At 37.7% G+C, this 22,333-nt stretch overlaps 2 protein-coding genes across 6 annotated transcripts in view; one reads left to right on the top strand and one right to left on the bottom strand.

Moving 5' to 3' along the window:
• The window catches only part of septin8a (septin 8a), a 30,024-nt gene extending 11,357 nt beyond the window's left edge, over positions 1 to 18,667 (bottom strand). For 3 of the 5 annotated variants that reach the window (XM_088604031.1, XM_088604032.1, XM_088604034.1), the window contains exons 1-9: positions 18,361 to 18,667; positions 11,130 to 11,244; positions 9,477 to 9,672; positions 7,878 to 8,064; positions 5,865 to 6,026; positions 4,926 to 5,022; positions 2,448 to 2,616; positions 1,481 to 1,613; positions 933 to 1,123 (exon numbers count right to left, since the gene is read on the bottom strand). In XM_088604031.1, coding sequence (XP_088460157.1) covers positions 933 to 1,123; positions 1,481 to 1,613; positions 2,448 to 2,616; positions 4,926 to 5,022; positions 5,865 to 6,026; positions 7,878 to 8,064; positions 9,477 to 9,672; positions 11,130 to 11,244; positions 18,361 to 18,390 — 1,280 coding nt within the window. In that variant the 5' untranslated portion in view covers positions 18,391 to 18,667. Of the gene's footprint in view, positions 1 to 932; positions 1,124 to 1,480; positions 1,614 to 2,447; positions 2,617 to 4,925; positions 5,023 to 5,864; positions 6,027 to 7,877; positions 8,065 to 9,476; positions 9,673 to 11,129; positions 11,245 to 11,657; positions 11,788 to 18,360 lie in introns of those variants that run through there. The other 2 variants (XR_015926081.1, XM_088604033.1) reach the window with 2 other exon arrangements.
• Positions 18,668 to 19,582: 915 nt separating this feature from the next.
• sowahab (sosondowah ankyrin repeat domain family member Ab) lies at positions 19,583 to 22,333 on the top strand. Its single transcript, XM_088604030.1, has one exon. The coding sequence runs from the start codon at positions 19,753 to 19,755 to the stop codon at positions 21,391 to 21,393; it is 1,641 nt and encodes a 546-aa protein (XP_088460156.1). The 5' UTR covers positions 19,583 to 19,752; the 3' UTR covers positions 21,394 to 22,333.

The following is a 22,333-nucleotide window of genomic DNA, read 5'->3' as shown; positions in this document are numbered from 1 at the left end:
CAAGATTCCAAAACGTTTTACTTAATTTCGAACTATATTAGATTAGATAAATGGAAAAAATAAAAAAGACAGATTTGCTTAACCTTATTTCAGAAGGCTGATTGATAGGTGTATCAACAGTATTTGCTACACAAAGACCAATCACATTTTTAAATCTATATAAAAAGTCTAAGACTGGCATATCCAGTACAACCAACAAAAAGTTACAAAGATTTTTAAAAATTTACTTGGAAAGATGTACTGTGCAATTTAATGATATTTTGACAAATTCATAACAGACGAAGCTGTCATAGAAATAAGTACCAAGACAACACTGTGTTGTACCCACATGAGAGCCTGGAGTGTCCATGCCAATAAAAGTTAAATTTTCCCTTACAGGCTGAAAATACTAAACTAAATATTAAGGAGTTGAAACTATGCACTTCTTTTAATTATCTGTTCCAGGTGTATAGATGAAAAACAACAATTAAATGCACATGTAGATTTGTTTTGTTTCAAGAAGTGTCTCCAGAACCACACCTCATAGTTCAGCTGCCACGATTTTTTATTTAAAGGCCTGGCTTTCCTCAGAAAAACAGGTTTGTCACGTAACAGGTATTAAAACCAAACAAAATCAGAATCTCAGACTAATTTCACCATAAATGGAAAAAAAAACTGAAACACTTTTACTTTTCCAAATGGAAAAATATGAATCCCTTCAAAAGCCAGGACTTATTATTTTAATAATGGTATAAAGGGTAGAAATTGAGAGGCTTGTCTTGCATCAGACAGAAGTATCCACTCCTCCCCTGGTTCATCTGCACATTACACGTCCAGTTTTCATAGAGAAGAGACATTTTCTACTGTACGTGTTCACACTGGCCCCTCATGGCACAGCCCAGGAGGAGAAAAAGGAAGTGGGGGAAAAAAAAAAGAGAAGAGATAGGACTTACTTTTTCTTGTCCTTGTCCTTCTTCAGCGGCTGTTGTGCGGTGGCCTGCAGGGACTGCGCCTGTAGCGTCTCGGCTGCCACCTTCCGCCTGTTGAAGGCGTTCAGCTCTTCCTCCAGGTCCCGGCGCTTCTCCTCCACCTTCCGTTTCTCCTCCTGGTGCATCTTCTTGAGCTGCTCAAACTTCTCGTGCAGCTGAAAGGAGGGCGAGGAAATAAGCAAGGGAAAGAGGTCGACAGTTTAGTCAGGTCACCGATGAAGAGTCGCCAATCAATCTCTTGAAAACAGCTTCTCTGTGGACACGTAACCAAAGATAACAGTCATTAGAAATGAGTCGTAAATAATTTTTCAAACAGCTGATGTTCTAGCTTTCCATTTATTATGATCCAAACCTTACAAAAATGGACAGTCTTTTGAACAAGCATGCGGACAGTCAATGAAAATGTGTGCCCATTTCAGAACAACGCTCAATGCTACACAGCGCAGAGACACAGCCTTTGCGTCTTGTGTCCCGAAGTTTAGCACTGGGCACACCCCACCTCCGTCTCTCACCTCTCTCTCCTTCTCCTTCAGCTCGGCTTCTGTTTCCTTCACTTTGTTAACAAACATCTGCCTCATCTCCTCCTCCTTGTGCTGGAGCTCCCCAAGGAATTCCTTCCTTTTGGCCTCGTACGTCTCCTGCAAGCTACACAAAACGAAGACATGAGATTTCTCTATGGACTCTGGCTGGTTTTACCTCATGAACACAGACAGAGATGACTGCTGGCATTTACTCCAGTGATTAAAAAATATGAGTGGGGTATTTCATTTTTATTTTTTTGTTATTTATTTTAATTGTAAAATTATTTCAGTCTTTAAACTATAAGTTTAATTTTGGTCTTTTGGTTTCAGTTTTTTGTGTGCTGGAAAAGGTTTCTATATTATTTGTCCGTGTGATCAAGCGGGTGTCCCTTAAACCACAACTTGATCCACTAACAGGTAAAGGCATCCATGAGGACTCTCTTATCAGGAAAGAGGTAAAACTGAGATATGTTTTGATCTTCTGTAATCATTTAAAATGTTTGATTCTGAGAAAAAAAATTGAGAGATTTGTTTTTAATTAACTTTTAGTGCAAGCTGTCTCTAGAGTTAATTTGCTTTTCAGACAAGTAAAGATTAGTACTTAAGGCTCTGAATCTACTTTACCTGGATTACTCCAGCAAACCCAAAGGTATAAGCTATGACCACATTTGCACATTAAAAAAATAATAATTGTAATGTTATGATAAAAGCGTAAGCTGAAATAACACAGTCATTTACAAGATGGAGGAGCTGTGTGAAGGGCCAGCTATCCGGGTCTGTGTCTTTGTCAAGATGGAGGAGCTGTGTGAAGGGCCAGCTATCGGGGTCTGTGTCTTTGTCAAGATGGAGGAGCTGTGTGAAGGGCCAGCTATCGGGGTCTGTGTCTTTGTCAAGATGGAGGAGCTGTGTGAAGGGCCAGCTATCGGGGTCTGTGTCTTTGTCAAGATGGAGGAGTTACCTGAAGGGCTGGCTGTCAGGGTCTGTGTCTTTGAAGCCCATTTCCTCCAGTTTGCAACGCCTGTACAGCTCATAGTGCCGGGCGTGTGTCTGCTCTCGAAGATCTTCCATATTCACCCGAATCAGCATCTCGCGAAGTTTCACAAAATCACAGTGACTCTCATTCTCCACTATTTAAGTCAAGACAAAAGAAGAAAAATCTTGTGTTATCTTAACATTTTGACATTCAAACTAATTCATATAGTCTCTATTACTTGGAAGTGAATTTTTGTGTTTAAGTGTCATATTATAACGGGTTAAATGGTTAAATGTTAAATGATCTTTAGAAGGTCACTACATTAAGAAGGTTTTCTTGTAATTTCTTCTTGTAACTTCTTGTATTCCCTGTAAACCCTCGCATTTATCTCATAGATATCCTAAATTAGGACTTTGGTCTTGAGCTCTTTTTATAACTCCAGGTTGTTCTGAGGTTTCTGTGATTCCACTATGGGAGCTTGGAGGTGTGTCTTTGTGATGCAACAATTAAATAATGTTACACTATACACACTTTTTAAAAATATATTTTTGGTATATTTATTTTTTGATTTTATAAATAGATAAGGGACAGCAAACACTGTTTTACACTAATTAAAATTCTTAATATTTATCATTTAAATGTAGCATGCATTTTGAAGTTTAAGTTTATAATGGATACTAAGTAAACTCATATGACCAAAATTGTGATATGTCAATTTTTATGACTAATCACTTCTGTGGGCGATACCCCATGTGAAGGGGTACTTTGCAGTTTCTCCACAGAGCAAGAAGGATAAAAACCTTAATATTTATTTAATGTAACCGTAAACCAAGAAGCTGTTGTAATGAGCTGATGCTGTTGTAATGAGCTATCAATGCATGAAGGCATTAAATTATTTTACAAATTCCAGAAAGGAAACACTACATTCTATCGACTAGCATTTGAATATACAGTGATCACTTGTCTTTTAGAATTTTCCAAGCACCAAGAAGTTCAGCTAAGTAACATGTGACCAACTGCTGTGCAGGCCTGATCCTTCTGATAGGATCTCACGATTACGGTTCTGAAGCTTCAGTAAATTTACAGTGAGTTTCCTAAGCCTGATCCTGTCACGAAATGACCCTGCTTGTGGAGATAAGCTCAGTGATTAATGGGCTTTGTCTTGTTTTGGTTTACTCCTGTCAGATAGAGGAAAATCAACAGTTCACTGCTATTGGGATACCCTGGCTAGGCATTAGGCAAAGATTAACCAAGGCTCCATTTATTGGAAAGCTCTGCTCAGAAGATTAATTTACTTTTAAAAAAAAAAGTAAAGCCTCATTAAACCAGTTAAGTGGTCCATTCAGCTCCCACCCATCATAAATAGATGGTGTGTCCTGCTAAGTTAGAAACTGTTATATCACCAAGGAAGGATTAATCCTGTTTCATAAGAGAAGATGGGAGAGCAAGAATTCTAAGTAACACTAATCGTTATTCTGATATCACTCCAGATGAACTTTTCAATGTTGTATTTCACAGCATGTTGAGTGGCTTTTCATGCATTACATGCTTGCTGTTTTATCAGTTATATTTAATAAACATACATCAACAGATGGTAAAAAATAAATTTACTGAGTGTACAGCGCTTTTTAAGTAATGAACAAAAGCTAGTCCATTACATAATATTGAAATGCTTACACGGAACATTTTAAATCTTGAAATGTTTGGGCTGCAAATACAACCAAAACTAATTTGACTTTTCCCCATTCTCCAGATTCATAACTTGCCGTAATGCAAACATACAAAAATCAATAGTTTGGCATCTGATTGCAACAATCTTATGAAAGCTTTCCTGCCTTGTAAACCAGAAAAAAATCTGGTGGCGTTTCTAATCAGCTTCCTTAAGACCATAAAGTGTTATAATATGAAGGGAGAGTGCCACTGGACCATCAATGAAGAGCCCCTTATCAACCTAGCAGTCCATAACATGACATACTGTATACCAGCGCAAGATTAAACAACTAAAAAACTTATAATTTCTGGAAAATGCACTGTCCCAAGACAAAGACTTTACATTTATAGGGGTCATTAAAGTATTTTGCATGACGTTTTAACTACACATCACAAGACCTTTAACGTAAGCAGAGAAGAGATAAACCAGCAAGTCCTGTGAGCTCACATGATCTGTGGTGCATCTGTCATCAAATTCACGCTAATTGAATTAGGAACCTGATGCCGTTTTGACTCTGGTCAGAGCAAAGTAAGTCATAGAACAACTTTCCGTTGAACAGTATCTGATTAATTTTGGATCTTGATTTTAATGCCTTTTAATATCAGTTCAAAAATCTGAATTGGCAAACTGCACCTAAAACCTAGCAAGACTTTTGACAAGTGTGATATTGTAGACTGTGCTCAAGTTAATAGCCCTGAGAAAATGTCTGTTCTAAAACTGACAAAATCCAGCATGGCTTGCAAAATACTTACCCTGAACAACTCCCCAGGGGTACTGTCTGGCTCTCACCAGTTTATTACCTACTTTCACTTCTTCTATGCTTCCAACAACCGCAAAGGGAAGATGAGCCTTTGAAATATATATTTAAAAAATTACCACTTTTCAAGAAATATCAATGAAACGTTTTTTTTGTTCCTACTCGATAAGGAATCAACAGGGGGGGGTAACAAAATATTGGATCAAATTTAGCCTGCCACTTTTAAACTTAAATTTAAAAAGATTTCAAAATGTTCTGTGAATACAACAGTACAAATGTTTCAGGCTAATGATAGTTAGCATAGTTATTGCTGACTTTTCGGAAAAAATAAGAGTAAACAAAAGAGAAATCTCAGTCTCTTAAAAATATACCTGAAAAAAGTCAATTTGCAGGAGACAGTTTCATGAATAAGTATATATGAGACTATTTCAAGCCTTAATATGCATTCCTCTGCTGCTCTGAGCAATAAATTCTGATGTAAAGGCAAAGTACTAATAACGATTGGCTTCAGAAACAGAGACTTGAGCCAAGAATGTAGAAGTAAACTTCTAAAGTAGTTTTCTTGGAAGCAAGGAAGTTCTTAAAGAGACTGAAAGAAAAACAGCCTTTCCTGTTTCACAAAGGAGCTGCCTACTTAGAAAGCTCATGTTTAAACCATTATAAAACTGTGACAGAGCTTCATATACTGCCAGAATACTTATTCCATTTAGACCGAGATAATCCTCACTACTGATCATTTCCCAAAATAAATTTTTCCACAGAGTAAAAAGGAACAGATTTATAACAAAGGAAAAGCTGTGAAGGGAAACTTAATTCTACACTGAGCAGCTTCAACAAAGGCCTAGATCTGTCTTTAAAAGGGATGGAGGGTAAAGTTTACCAAATTGCCGAATGATTTATTTAAAACAGTTTAGAAAAAAAAATCAATACTTACATTCATTGATGCATTGATTTCTGTGACAGCTTCATCATCAGTTGGGAACTGATAAATCTGAACTCCATTGCTGACCAGCTCACTCATGATCTTAATTTTAAATTTGTGCAGTTCGCTTTTGGAAATAGTATCAGCTTTTGCAATAATGGGGATGATGTTCACCTATGCAGAGAACAAAAGGGGAGAGGATTACTTTTAAGCTATCATCATAGGAACTCCTTGAGTCTTCTGCCACACCACTGCAAGAACAGGCTGATACTAGAGCATATTTGTGAAAAGCCTAACATCAAGCTTTGCAGACCAATATCAAAAAAGAATAAATCTTTGATTACCAAGTAACTCATGAACATCAAATTCATGGCAACAATAAGGTAGATGCCACTTGCTTGTTTCCTATTAAAACTAAGTAGGAGTGTTACAGCACAGAAGATTATAGGATGCGATTTACCATCAAATTGATAAGATTCACACTACCCACTGTTGCAATAAAGCCCAATTCCATTATTCAGGATCCCAACCAGCACAGCCACAAACTTCTCTCCCCCCCTGCGTTCTGGCAAGCAGTTACCACACCATAAATGCACGGACCACTAGACTTAAGAACAGCCTCTTCCCTACTGCAGTAGGCATCCTTAACAGCTAACTGTAATGCCTCAGACTCAATACACATCTGCACTATGCACTCGCTTACTGTTCAGCTGGTACTCCCGTGTATTTCTAAAATGTCTCCCTCTGCACCTTTTCTCTATTGAAAAATCAGATTCCCAGGTGCCCTGATGCAACTTCACCCCTGCTGCGTTAAAGATCCTACAGATAGTTTTTGTTTTTTTCAAATGCGAAACAAATAATGCTGTCATAAACCATTTTGTGACGGGGCAGCACTGCAGCTCTCTGTCAAAATGCTGAAGCTGATAACTGCGACATTAAAAACGTGATCTTACAAGTCCTGCATGAATGTCCAATGTCTACTACAGTACATCTAACACTGGACAATGAAAAGAGGATATGTGTCAACTACAGGAGCTGTAGATTCGCTCGAAGATAATTCAAGAAAAAAGCTTGTTTTTTGACCGACAAGAAAATTATATTTTTACGTGATCTGTTTAGGTTCATTTATTAAATATCAATACCAATATCAATTACTAAGCAACTAAACATACTCTCAGATAACCAAGAGAAAAGCTCTACTCAAGTGCGTGTCATTACATAGTGCCCTATAATTACAGAAATATACTACTATTCTATATACATTGGGGATAAGTCATGAGTAGCAAAGATCTTTTTGGACTTCACTTGAAAAGAGAAATGATCTAATTTCCTTCTAAAAGGCCCTTGTTTCTTTGGCCTTTACCGTCTGTGTGGAAGCTAAATTTTGAGACATGTGGAACTATAAATATCCCCCTGGGCACCCCTGTATCCCACTGCTCGGCGCCCCCTCCCAATACACGACGATTAGCAAAACCGCTCACGTGAGCCCCCTCCCTGTATTAAGGATATGACACGTATTAAGGCCATAAAGTCAGGGGCCCAGCAGCATCTGCTCCAATGGATTTTCGGGATTCCATTTAGAATTTCCTTTCAGCTGCACCAAAACCATCTAACAAAGTGAGAGGAATTCGGAAAATCCTACATAATGTAACCTAAACATCTGCCAACAAAAAAAGGACTGCCTAAATATGGGCAGAAGACACAGCTTGTGTTGGTAGTGAACAATCTGTCCTCAAAAGTTTCTGGACACTTGAAATAAAAACAACAACAGGGGTTAGAAAGATAAAATTTACAGTACATCAATTATATAAGTGCTCTGAAGTGTATGAATCAAGTAATTCCTTTAAACCTTTACAGCTTACAGTTAAGTCCTTTTCTATTTATAACACGACAACAATGCCACTTCTTAAAACAAATTAAGCAGCACACGTAAACAAGGATGGAATAAAGGCAGTTTTGCTAAATTAGTAAAAGATGTTGAGCGCACACTTTTCTACGCTAAGAGCTGGCATGCTGCTTCAATACCTTGCTATCCAGTTTCTTCATGGTGACTAAATCCAAGGATTTGAGGGAATGCCCTGTCGGAGCGATGAAGTAAAGGCAGATGTGAATTCTCGTGTCATGGTAGTTGAAGAGGGAGCGCTTGATTTTCAGCTCTTCTTGAAGGTAGTTTTCAAACTGTGTGTCAATGTAGTCCACAATCGGTTTGTAGCTGCAGAGAGAACACAGCAGGCAAGATGAAACAAGAGCATTTGTTTTGAAGTTAACTAGTATATCCCCCTAAAATCTTTTAATTTTTTATTTAAATGCATAAATATGCTACTATATGTTAATAAACCTGTATGTCTACATCCAGTGTTTTACTCTCCTCATGTATAGGCAATAAAGAAAATAATCATAACCTTCAGCATCAGTCTTCAGGAATCATTTAATTTATACCTAGGGGAAGCTTTATAATTACCATTTTTTATCTTTGCACTCTTCAGATTAATCATGCTAATGTATCTTTAACTTTTAGTGAGCCTTGAAGGAAATATTTAGTAATCTGATACAGGGGTTATCGCTGAGGAGTAATGTGACCAAAACAAAGGAAAAACTGAACTAACACTATACACTTGTAACACTACATTTTATGGTTAGTCTATTAACTCCTGTTGAAATCAATGTAGTCTTGCCTGTTTTGGGTTTTGTTGAATATTATTTGATTGCATTTCACAACTTATTAGCTGTTGTCCTTTAAGAGCTTCTTCAAAAGCCCCACGGGGAGTATCAGACAATGCACAATGTCAGACCGCTTACAATCCGCAATCAATAACCTCATAAATTATATATTTCTAGACATTTAAAAGTCACAAGGCCATTCAAGCCAATGATTCCCTTCTTCTGAAAAATGTATTTTTTTATTTATTTATATGAAATAACCTTGGCTAAAAACAACTTGACTGAAATATACCAAAAGAAAAGAACCAATGTCCGATGTCTGATCAAAGCGAGAACAGTTGGTATTCACATTGCATTTTATAAATCAGTCTGCTAAACAACCATTTCTGCAAGAAACATTCCACAAAAGAAATCAATTTGGAGACTTACATGGGACATATTTAATATTCAATATTCAGTGACAAGTTATTCCAATTATTAACATTTTGTGTTTCTTCCACATTCCACCAAAAGAAACTGCCGGGCCAGTCCATGTGGCAAGCAAAATATTTGAACATTCACAAAAATCCCAGTCTCATTTCTTTTAAAAAATCTATACAACACATTTTGCTAAAGAAGAAAAACTGTGTGAATGATCTCCTGCCTTCATATGTCGCCAGGCACAGAGTAGTGTCAGGCCCTTCAAGGCCTTGAAACCAGAACACCACCCAGCTGGAGCTCAATGGAAGAATTCCGCCTTCTCAAAAAACATTCTAGCATCTTTTTTACATTTCATGTATGTTTCCCTTACCTGACTGGATTCTTTTTCTGCCTTTATTTTTCCTCTAAAACACATTATACCACAAATGAGAGTCCGTTCTTTACTTCTGTATACAAAAAAGAATTTAGAAAAAAAACAAGCAGAGAGCGTACTGATGAATTTCTGCTCTACAGCTACAGCTTTTCACCGTTTTGCACACATACCTGTCCTCTTTATTTATCTGATCCCCGAACCCCACTGTGTCGACAATCGTAAGCTTCAGGTGGACATTGCTCTCCTGCAAATCGTATGTTCTGGGGCGTAAATACACTCCATTCTGATAGTGGCTGGCCTCTTCATTTTCAAACGTTGTGTTAAAAAGCGTATTCATTAATGTTGACTTGCCAATACCCGTCTCACCTGGTGCAAAAAAGACAGACAAGTAAGAACATTCTGCAATGAGAAAAGTGTTTGGAAAATCATTGCTCATTTGTAGATGTGAACCTTTTCTAAATCATTCTAACAGCAATTAAGATCAAAATACAAAAGTTAAGAATGAATTTTAAGGCTTTTTCAATTCATCTAGCTCATTTGGGTGTTAGTACAGTTGCAAGAAAAAGTTTGTGAACCCTTTGGAATTACCTGGATTTCTGCATGAATTACTCATAAAAATGTGGTCTGATTTTCAACTAAGTCACAATAATAGACAAACACAATCTTCTTAAACTAATAAGACACAAACAATTTTACTTCTTGTCAATATTGAACACATCGTTTAAACATTCACAGTCCAGGTTGGAAAAAGTATGTGAACCCTTTTATTTAGTAACTGGTAGAACCTCCTTTAGCAGCAATAACCTCCACCAAACATTTCTTGTAGCTGCTGATGAGACATGCACAATGGTTAGGAGGACTTTTAGACCATTCCTCCTTACAAAAAAAGTTTCAGTTCATTAATATTTCTGGGATTCATTGTGTGAACAGCTCTCTTCGGGTCATGCCACAGCATCTCAATTGGGTTGAGGTCTGGACTCTGACTTGGCCATTCCAGAACACAACTTGTCTTCTGCTTAAGCCATTCTGTTGTTGATTTACTCCTGTGTTTCTGGTCACTGTCTTGTTGCATCACCCAACTTCTACCCTGACATTCTCCTGTAAAGTTTCTAGATACAATTTTGAATTCATAGTTCCCTCTGTGATAGCAAGCTGTCCAAGCACGGAGGCAGCAAAGCAGCCCCAAACCATGATGCTCCCTCCACCATGCTTCACGGTTGGGATGAGGTTTTGGTGTTGGTGTGCAGTGCTTTTTTCCCCCCTCTAAACATAGCGTTGCAAGTTTCTGCCAAAGAGTTCAACTTTTGTCTCATCCGTCCATAGAACACTGTCCCAGTGTTCAATATTAACAAGAAGAAGTACAATTGTTTGTGTGTTATTAGTTTAAGCAGATTGTGTTTGTCTATTATTGTGACTTAGCTGAAGATCAGAAGGATCTGAGACTGCTTTTACACCATGGTTGGGCAAACTCCCATAATTCTCTATGATTTGGGCCATCATTCCCTCTTAAAATCTAATCATTTTCCTAAGTGAAAATTTTTCAGATTTCTTAAATTTCCTCCCAAAGACTGTATCCCACTACTGATTTTCTCTTGTGCACATAAGGTGATGCAAATGACAAAACCATTCCGTTTTGAATCCTTTTATTTCCAAATATCAAACATTCTAGGGGTGAAAGCAAAAACTAAGAACTACATGCTCAAATATAACCTTTGCAAATGATACATAAGAAAAACAAGTATGACATTCATGCTAAAATGAATGCACAAAACAGATCTAAATCTAAAAAAAAATGAAAAGGGAAAAATCACCAACAGACTTACCTACACAGAGTATATTGAAACAGAACCCCTGTGTCACTGATTTACTGACGAGCTGATCTGGAAGACTGTCAAATCCAACATGGCCCGCAAGATTGAGGTTCCGTTTTTCTTCATTCTGTTCAAATAAGCCAAGCGGTAATTGTAAATGACACCCCAGAAACATTGCCCTGTCAGTCCCCCTCCTAAAACAACTGCTGTTAATTATGTCGATTATATGACTGTGTAATTAAAAATGAAAATAACTGTAAAAGTACAAAAACTGGATTGTTTTGATGCATTTTTTTAATTTGTCCTCCTTTTAACAATTGTATCATTCATCCAAAAAAAGTCAGAATAGTACCAATTGAAACAACTGCAATTCTTCCCATCAGACCTCACAAAACCTAGAAAAATTCTTACAGCATTTTTACCCACAAAATACAGGAATACTAACATAGGCAAATTATGAGGACAATTGAAATATTTAATATATTCATTCTGTTCATTTTCATACAATGCTTAATTTAAATATGAATAGGCTTAACACACCATAGGGAAGTGTAGAACTATTACTAATCAATAGTATTATATTAGAGTTTCCTTCTCATCTTTCTAAAAACCTGAACTCTTTTCTCAGGCTGGCAAGCCGAACCACTGTTCTGACACTGCACATTCCAATTACGCTGGTCATAATGTCACAACACAGGAAATGAAGATGTTAGTATCTCTGGCAAAACTCTCACAGCTAGTGCCTCAGACCCCACCCCCCTCCCCATTCCTCTGGAATGTTTTTTTTTTAAGAAATGTGGGTTCCCATGAATAAGCAAGGCCAAAACAATCTGTGTGTTCCAGCTCCTTTAGTGTTAAGTGTACTGAAGAACACAAGGGCATGTTTCTGCACCTCAAACTGAAACACACACAGATCCAGCAAAGGCATGGCCTTATTTTAAATAAAAGAATACACCTTGAATACATCTCACCTGCACTTATTAACTATATACAAAGTATGTGTACAACTTTGGTTGAATTGTTTCACATTCATTTTATAAATCAGTGCAGCAGTGCAGCAATTGCATTGAACAGGCAAAATAACTAAAAACTGTGTACGCTTAAGAAAGCACATCTAAGATCAGAAGATATGAGGTCCTAAATATAACTATTAAACTATGTGTAATTCTACATCTCCTACACGTTCAATCAGCAAACGATTCACTCCTTAAAAGAAGATCTTTTCCAAGGTCTTGAGAAAATACTGATAGTGTCTCACTGTTTGTAAAAACAGATAAAAGCCTTTGTTTATGAGATTGCAGAATTTCCAAATGTTTCATTATAGACAGTGCATAAACAAAAGCGCATAATCAAATTAGAAAATAAATCTTTATTATTCTGGTACATTTAAGTGTAAAATCTTACTGTCCACCCCTTGAGCTGTGGGATTGTCAAGCACAAGCATTCTCACTACATACTCAGTAGATGATGTAATCTGAATCTGCTGCAGATCTCAGACCACTCAGCCTGTTATGACTACAACACAGGACATACACTATCAGTACACTACCTTAGGGAACACAGCAATTTGTCCAAATTATTTCATCGGGCTGATTGATGACAGAGTAAAACACCAACCACTGTATTGCAAATGTTACCATCAAAATGGTAAGAAAGCACAAATATACAGATCATGACAAAGTAAGATTTTTAACTAGGAGAAAATAGGAAGGCAGTTTAATATGCATCTTTCTTAAAAACATTAGTCATGGACCTGACAAAAAACATTGCAATTCACACAGTTAAAGAGCAGAATTCATTCTTGTATGAACTGGCTACTGAGGTTAAATGCAATTAAATTTACAAACTAAAAGGAAGTCTGAATTAAGCATAGTCAGGGCAACAGGCTGGACTGGGGAGACCAAAGGCTTTTACACACATGAGATTCAGTTCAGTAACTAAACATCCACTCAGAAATCATTCATTCTTACTAACACCAAGCAGATGGATTTGCGGATTTGGGTAACAAGCTCATATCCTGCAAAATATCATCAAGGATAACAGCTTATTTACCATCCCTTGAAACATATGGAATAACTGGCTCACTGAACTGGTGTGTACACAGCAAAATGCAATACTAGGGGAATAAATGCAAGATACCATCTCAGGGCGAAGGCTGATGACTACACATGTTCACACCTGGTTGGTAAGCAGCAATGTGCACAGTTGAAAGCTTAATCATTCCCGTCCAGACGGCCAATGAAATCAGCACGTTCAGGTGGGACGATCTCTTTACTTCCCACCGACTGTGGAGAATTCATTGGCACCAGCTAAGCCATTCAGCTGCTCCATCAGACACTGATAGGAAAAAAATACTGCAATTGTGCACGTGATTTGATATAATGACAATCCAACCAGCCACCTTCCAGTAATCCTCAAAGGATCTAAATATTTATCCATTATACAACAAATCAATCAACTTGTATCAATTTCTCTAAGGCTTTTTTTTAGTTCTCCAGACTAGATAAGAAGAAAAAAAAGTTACACTGTGGTGTGAAAGTCTTTTCCTCAGTTATGAGTGAGAAGAAAAAAAGCCCTTTTGTTTTATCTTGATGAGCTCAGCAAAACCAAATAATGTGTTAGCAATCAATGGTGCTGAGGTCTTACAATTTAATTAGCTTTAGAGCACGGTCTTTGGTTCGCTGAAATATACGTTATAGGCAAAATAGAGAAAATAACCAAAGGCAATGTAGAGAAAGAAAAGACCATTTTAAGGATTTGGTAGTAAGCAGAAAACGTTTGTCCCGAAACAGGCAAGTTAAGTAAATTGGAAGTTATGTAAGTTATATATTCAGTATACCAAATCTTCCATAAGTCTTGTGTGCTCTTTAGCTGTATTTAGTCTAAGGTATCACATGATTAGAGTCACATACACAGTCAAAGGAAACTTCAAGTTTTCTCTGTTTGGTTCGAACCATTACACACCCTGTATGTATTTGTGAAAGAAAGTGCATATAAACACATAACACAAGAAACAAATCTAGAAATTTAATATGAACAGTGGAAAAAAATGTTTTGAAAAAGGACAGTGTTGCATTGTAACTCTACCAATAATACAGTCACAGGTAACAATGACTTTCATTTCATATGGGGGGAAAAAACCTGAAGTGTTTTAAGTTAATAGCAGCTGCAGGCATCTGTACTGACAGATCAGCCCTTGGGAATAGGAGAATCTGTCTCCCTTGGCCAAAGGGAAATGAATTCTTCTTGCACACATATTTGTTTTTTTTTTGCTGCTATTTTTTTTTATTTCATTAGCATAGCAGTTGTCATCTTATTCCATTTGTAAGACAATGAACCCATTCTCGCTGATCTATTATTTCTTACCTCACCTGTTAAACTGAATCTCAATTGAAACTAACAGTTTAAACAGTTCAGTGCAGCCCTCCACATCCATAACAAAAGTGAAACCTTATTTCAATACCCTGCCTTGGCGCTTAGACATTCAGTAGTAAGTGGTGTTTAGCCTCATGAGTTAAAAACACCCGTGTGATGACCTACCTACTATAATAAATTCATGAAAAGGGAGATGAGTCATCCATATTGGCTGCCAAAGCAGAAGAACTACCCGCTATGCATAAGGAGATTCAGTTTTTGATCAGTTTCCAAGTCATTGTAATGCAGTATGAGGGGGTCTAAAACAAATCAACAGTAATTGCAATGAGGGACTCAGCAATGCGCTGTGATGATATGTTATTTTAACATGAGCAGAGAAGAAAGTTACTGTACAAAAAGACACCACTACATTGTTCTTTCAGAGTGTATTTCTAGTTCACACAAGTACAAAGACATTTTAATGCATCTTTAGGGGGACATATACCACTTTAAGAAAACTCTATAATTCTTATGTGTTGTCTGATTTGTTTTTCTACCTGCCTTCTTGATACCAGTGCAATGGCATTGCATACTATAGCTATACATATTTCATTTAAGCACTATTCTTATATGTACAACTACATTTAGTACTGCAGCAATATAAGAAGATATATTTTAAGTCAGATTAAATCTTTCTAAATGGTGACCAGCCCCTGGTGAATTCTGCACCATAAAAAAAAGAGATGACGCCTTCTGTGTGATAAAAGCAACTACATTGAGAAACCCTAAATAGAACATAAAATAAAGCTAAAAAGATGCATGCATCAAATAGAAGTCAATCGGTTGGAAGTGCATGTGATTGGCATTATCCAAACATTATCCAAATGCTCTGTGCATGGTTTTTTTTTCCCCTTTGACAGATATGGGAACTACTACCGAAATACTCCTGGTAATGTCACATGGATTCACTGATGCTGTATTCCAAGCCCAAAGAAGAAATCAAGAATCCCAGATGAAATTACATTTTAGAATAAAATATTTAAACTGTAAGAAAAACAGTCCAGATATTGTACTTAGGAACTATCCCAAGCAATGTAGGAATTCAGTGAAGAATCATAAGTAGCAAGTCACTCAGGGCAAAGAACAGGGCACTGTACAAACCCAGCCCAGTCTGTCAACTAACAATCGCCTATTCTTCTGGAGCTCTGCAGCTCAGCACTCACACAACAAAGAAAGATAATGAATGTTTTCTTCATCTGTTATTTCATGGGGTCATTAGATTTTCGTTCTCATTGACTACCGACATTAATCGTGGAGATATTGCCATACTTAGATGCAATTTAGTCTGTCCACCTAGAGATTAGACAATTGTGAATGGTAGTTGGAATACTATTATTTCATATTTTTCTCATTTTCTTTATCTGTTGTACTAATGATATAAGGACCTTGACAAAAAACATTTGGCGACTGACAAATTCGTAAACTTATTTGATTAAGGGGAAAAACCATACTGAGAATTAAATAGTCTGGAGATAGTAAGTAAATAAGCACATACTAAGATCTGCACATCACTTCCCACCAATTAGCTTTAAATAGTCTTGATTTCTTTGAGAGCGCCATCAAGCAGATCTAACGAGCTTGTTACACACTTCAAATGGTTTCACAACGGGCAGAGCTGTTTATACCATATGCTGTGTAAAAAAAGCCTTTGTTCCAAGATGACTTTAAACACTAAGCAAATGTAATCTGGAGTTACATTGAAGAAACACTTCAACAAAGCAGCGCTTGTCTGATATTGCTTGTATTTTTGTTAGCTGTGAGAACTACCAATCTCAACTTGGTATGTGGTTCTGAGACAACTTCCCATCATGTGAAGGTACAGATTTATCTGTAAAAAGTTAACAGTTTTAACTGCCTTCACCTACAATGCTGAAGGTTGTTGATTTCACTCCTGCACTGTCTTCATCACCCCTTTTTTCGTATTGCGAGCTACATTACCCCCTGGTAAAGCAAGATGAAGCAGGACCTATCCTTCTGCTTCACAGTCTCAAAGCCTTGCAAACTTCCTCCATTTAGGAAATGTCCGACCACTAAAAATGTCTGAAGATTGTTTATGATATGTTTCTTCTTGTTTTACCTTTCATCCTCTTTCAAAATCTGCTTATTTTTGATGACCACAATAATTGGACTAGATGGTCTTAAATTCATATGCCTCGTTATAATAAGAGACTTAGAATAAAAGCTGTCATACCAATCTTATTCAAACTGCATAAAAGCTTTTAAAATGATGTTACAGTGAGAATTTCCCAAACTCAAAGCAGTAGGAGATAACTCACATATTTCTTTTCACAGGAACTGTTTATAGCAAAGGCATTTTGATGTAGACTTGGTGGGGGGCAGGGGAAACTCTCTTTATAAACCTAAGGGTGCAAATAACGATTTAAGAATTGTACCCTTAATAATACTGATTTTTGAATGACATCATAACATACACACATCGTTAGCTTCAATTCTGCTTAAAATCAGTACGAAAGTGGAATCAACTCTCTAACCTGAAGGGAAGTAGCTTGGTGCTAATCTATTAATCCACTTAATGCCTGCAATCCGGCAATTCAAAAGAATCTCTTTTGCGAATGCTTAATGTCAAAAGGAAATATTCTGATTTTTTTTTTAATCGAGTCATCACATATGGACCAAGTTGCAGGCCAATAGTCCGCATCACTATGCTTTACTAAGATTTATGGTCTCAAAAAAAGCAATCTCCTATTAAAGAACAGCTTCACTGTGACCCCAACCCTCTCAATCTCCAGTCCGATTGTAATTTGAAGGTCAATGTGTATTATGTAATTGCGTTGAAAGATTTGTCCGTTTTTAAACTGTGCGTTTCCAGTTCAGAAGCTAATCAGGCAGGCACTATAGATTTTAAACAACATGCTTCCTTACGTGACATGTTTTATACACAAATTCTGACTACAGACACGATTAATTTAGACGCAGTTAATCTAAAGAAGGCAAAACACTGATGGAAATGAAGGCTGTTTTCACCCGTTTCCATGCATAATGTATGGAGATAAGGTGTGTCTTCCACTCCGTTAAGGAGATGATTTAAATAAGATACTTTTCAACGCTGCCTTCATTCAAAATCTGCGTACCTAACCACCGAATTACATTAACAGAAGATAACAATATACGGTTTTATACTGTGTAATTCGCTTTAGAGGTAGTTTTATTTACGACTAGTAATCATGATTTCATCTTTTAAAGACTATACGTACATGTGCGCACGGTTTTCAATGCGCAAAACCAATTGTTAAACTTTTACATAAAAGATCACTTTAAAACAGCACAGTCGAATGTCTTAACATTTCAAAATAATCACAACACTTAAACATTCAGAACCATCATTAACCTAATACAGCTAAATTTATAAAACCTATAAATTTGCCTGCTTTACACCTATAATTTTGTCAGTGCGTACAGTACAAGCTAACGGTTTTAAGGGAACACCTAATTTCATTTTAGATCTACTGGATCTCCAGATACTGAAAGCTAAAATTTTCCTATAACCACCCATTATATTAGTCCTGCCAACCCAACAGAGCACAATGTCAGTAACGTAGTAAGGTTATGGTCGGATCCACACAGTAAATGACAATTATCTCCATTCAGGCCTGATTCGTGCATCTAAATGTATCTTAAATATTAAAAACACCAGACTACTAACACATCAAAATCAGCATTAATGTGAATCGCTACTACTACAAGGCAAGCTCGCTACTCTGTATTTCTTAGGCTAAGTGGCGGTGGTGAACAACGTTAAAGAAAACCCGAAGGGGAAAATAATTACTTGTCCAGCTCATCTATGAATTTCTGATGAATGCATACTTACTGAAAATCTGTCTATATCCGTGGCAGCCATTGTAGTATGTATGAATATTTGATCAAGCAGCAGAGCAAACAGGGGCTGTCTCCGTCTTTCTCTCCCTAAACTGACACAGTGGAACTGCTCAATGAATCCAATATGGCTACTTCCTGGATACTCCCACTGTTAAGGAATACCATTCCCACAAGTCGGAGCGTTTTATGTCGGGACCGTTTGTAATTTCATCATTCAACCCGCCAGAACAGATCTGCTGTGATGAAACAAGAAAAAATGGCCAGGCGGTTGAGTTCTCCACTTTCTGGAAAGACAACAGAGCCCGGGTTATTGTGTGATGAGGCGAACGTCTCGCCCCAAGCGTTCCCGGGATCTGTAGTTTCCTGTTGGCTCTTCGAAATACATCAAAAAGTTTGAGATTTGATAAGAGTCCAAGATGTGGGCCTGTTAACAGCTAGTTCTGAAGAACAAATTATGTTTCCATTTTTACACCAGTTTCATTGAACACGTAATAAGCCTATTTAAAAGTCCAGTAGATTTTCTCTTAATTGCTATTCCTAGCTACAGGTATTAAGACCTACTTTGTATGCAACTTCTGTTTATATAACACGGTTTATTTATTCAATATTTTTATTCAGTTTTGAGTAATACTTTAGAATGGGTGTTTCATTCTAAAATGCAATATTTATGGCCAATTAATTTAATTTTTGGGAAATGGAAAAAAGCATACATAGCTCGTTAGTTTTAATAGTACTATAATGTAAATCCAATATTTTCTGCAGCATCATCTTCAGATGGTGAGACGTTGCTCGGCCAATGTAAATTTGATCAAATCGTGTAAGGTTTCTTTTTTCAAGCCTACACAAATCTTCACGATATATGGGGCTAAGGCGATTTTTGAGGGAATCCTACTAACCTACGACAGGCTACTGCTCTGAACAATTAATTCACATGGACACTTTCAAACTACTGCATCACACTGATTGTAAACTTTTTTTCTGATGTTGTTCTTTAATATATGTATGTATTTTGCACGTTCAAACTTATTCCCTGTTTAATTCTACTGCCTAAAGTTTGAAAACTGACGTAAATAAACTCAATTTACATATTTTAAAGGCTTCTAACAGTGTTTTTAAAAGCCAATACAATAGACTACACTTACCAGAAAGCACTGTGACGCGAAACACCCTCCCTCTTTCTCTCTTTCTCTCTGTTATCCGCATATATTATTCTAATGAAGCCCAGATGGGCACTCTCCCCGGAAACTCCAGGTAGATCTGAAGACACCAACTACAGATTGCGTGATAAACAAGCAAGTAAGAAAACTTGGTTGAACTTGGCATGTGTTTTCTGCACTGAAGTCGTTATTATTGTAGCAACAGTGTATCACACAGGTGTGAAAAAATGGATGTGATTCTGACTCAAGACACAGTTTTAAAATTCCTGTTGGACAGGGGCGGCAAAGCTAAAAACACCGATATGCTGAGCGAGTTTAAAGGTCTACTAAACTGCGGCGATCCCGAGGAAAAGAAACAAAACAGAGACCTCTTTAAAAGGTTTGTGAACAATGTCGCGGTAGTGAAAGATTGCGAGGGGGTTAAATACATTGTGATCAAGAAAAAATTGCAGCATCTGGTGAAAGAGGACGCAACTGTGCCCGCAGAAAATTCCAACGCAGAAAAGAGGTCAGAAACAATAAGTGAATTGGCGTCACCTAGTACAGGTGAAGATCACAGTGGACAATATGAAAGTGCTGTAGGTAAGACCTTGTCTTCCGACCTTGAAAACAATAATGTGACAATGCTTTCAAGCACCAACGAAGGCTTTTTAAAGAGAAATTCGAGTGATTCGTTCCTTGAATTGGCGTTACACAGAACTCGGGCTTCGTCACACACCCCGGCAGCGGTTCTTGACGGTAGCGAAGCCGCTTCTATTAAAACCACACAGGACAAGCCTTCAAAGGCTAAGAAGTCCACATTTTCTGCGGACGTCGGGTGCGTAATTGAGAAGACTGGGAAAACCGGTCCTGTTTTCGCAATTGTCGCTGTGCCCGATCGTTTAGCCCCAAACTCACAATCACAGCCGGATATTCCTGCTCATTACCAGGAGGAGAAACAGGAGAGGTCATTGGTCAGAGACACGTTAAACCTAGGCAACCAAAAACCAGTTCAGAAACCCTATATGCTTCCCCTCAGAGTTCCTCAACCCCAGATAAATACTTTATCTTCTGGTGAGGAGAACAAAGAGAAACTTCAACAAAAGAGCCCATTAGAGCATGAACATTACAGGTCGCCCCGAACCAAGAGGAGACAGCTAGAGGAAACTGCCGCTCCTAACTCGCCATACTTGAAACGCGTTTCCAAGATCATCAAACCAGGCGAGGATCAGGTGATCTCGGATGGGATACCCCTGGACCCGGCAGAACACGAGTGGCTGGTGAAAACGGCAGCAGGACAGTGGACCCAAGCCTACGGCCTCCTCCTGCGGGACACCAGCCTGGCAGGGAAGAGGGACTTCATGTCTGGTTTCACGGCCCTCCACTGGGCAGCCAAAAGTGGGAACAGCTGCATGGTGGGCAAAATCATCGAGGTTTCCAAGAGAGGCGGCACAGAGGTTGATGTGAACGCCAAGACCTATGGGGGCTACACACCACTGCACATCGCTGCCATACATGGCCACGAACAGTTACTGGCAACGCTAGTCCAGGACTATGGTGCGAACAGCCACATCCGAGATAACAGTGGCAAGAAGCCCTATCAATATCTGCAGAAAAAGGTGTCAGCAGAGGTCAAAGAGTTGTTAGGAGACCCCCACATAATGCATCAGGATAATATTCAGAGAAGAAGAGAAGACGAGGACCGGTTTCAGGAACACCTCAAAACCTTTAAGAGCCAGACACTCAGCAGGCTGTTCAATCCTCACTTGGGAACTAAAAAGAAACATGCCAAGCAAAGGCCAGGCTTCTATTCTATAAGTGAGGAACAGGATGAAGAGATGAAGGGGGTTATGGTCAAGCGCAGACCTGTGTCCGAGTTATTTTTGTAAGTAAGCAAGCACTGATGTCTCAGTGGATTCCTGGACCGGACTCTATATGGGGAGAAACTTTTTTTTTTAATTATGAAATGTACTGTCAGGATAAGCAGCACATTTTAGCACAGGCTTTTAGAAGACTTACAAGAAACTGGACTTGAGCTGGTGTGATTATATTTTTTAGGTGCATTCTTTGAAGTTCATGCCTGTCACTGGATCTAAAGGTTGGGAAAAGGGACAGGGAGCACAAAGAGAATGGGAAATCTAGCTTTTAGTAAGAGTCAATCTGCCATGCAATGAAATTTATGTCATAAGTATTTTTTATGAACTAGTTAAGAATTTGCCTTGTTTGAGTGTTTTGCAATGTCTGCTACACTGTACTCATTTTGCTCACTTTTAATTGTACTTTTTCAGAGGACCACAAACACCACTCATACAATATTAGTCCTAGAGTTCCAAGTCCAAATCCACCCAATTTTGTTTTATTGTATACCACAGGGCGGGGCACAGATTACAGATAGGCTTGTATAACTTACTCTTTGTCTTGTGTTATACCTGAAATATTTAATTTCAGTATAGTAATGTGAATTGGTTCAAATATTTTAATATGATTTGGCTGTGGCATTTCTTTATCAATGACAATAAAAGTTAAGTTTAAATTTTTAATTAGTTTCTAAAACATCTTGTGTTCCATTGCCACATTTTATTATACTTTTTTCCTATTATTTCAGTGTCTTCCTTGGATAGAGTTCAGGAACCGTCTGGAGCAGCTAGATATATTAATTTGTAGCATAACTGACATTATTGTGTAATATTAAACCTAACAAGAGATCCTTTGCTGGAGAGAAATGTAGAATGATATGGGCCACATTTCATAGAAGATGCTACCCTTTTATTAATGCAATTAACCAGTGATTATTTCAGTTGTTGCAAAGGAAAACAATACTTGAAAAAT

Source organism: Lepisosteus platostomus, chromosome 13 (genome assembly GCF_059453375.1).
Source record: "Lepisosteus platostomus isolate fLepPlt1 chromosome 13, fLepPlt1.hap1, whole genome shotgun sequence".
Classification (NCBI taxonomy): Eukaryota; Metazoa; Chordata; class Actinopteri; order Semionotiformes; family Lepisosteidae; genus Lepisosteus; species Lepisosteus platostomus.
The sequence above is the reverse complement of the archived record's forward strand: the minus strand, read 5'-3'. Positions and strand labels throughout refer to the sequence as shown.

What these genes read in the sequence shown, in the direction of transcription:
- sowahab (XM_088604030.1), top strand. Translation starts at nt 19,753, where the DNA reads ATGGATGTGATTCTGACTCAAGACACAGTTTTAAAATTCCTGTTGGAC.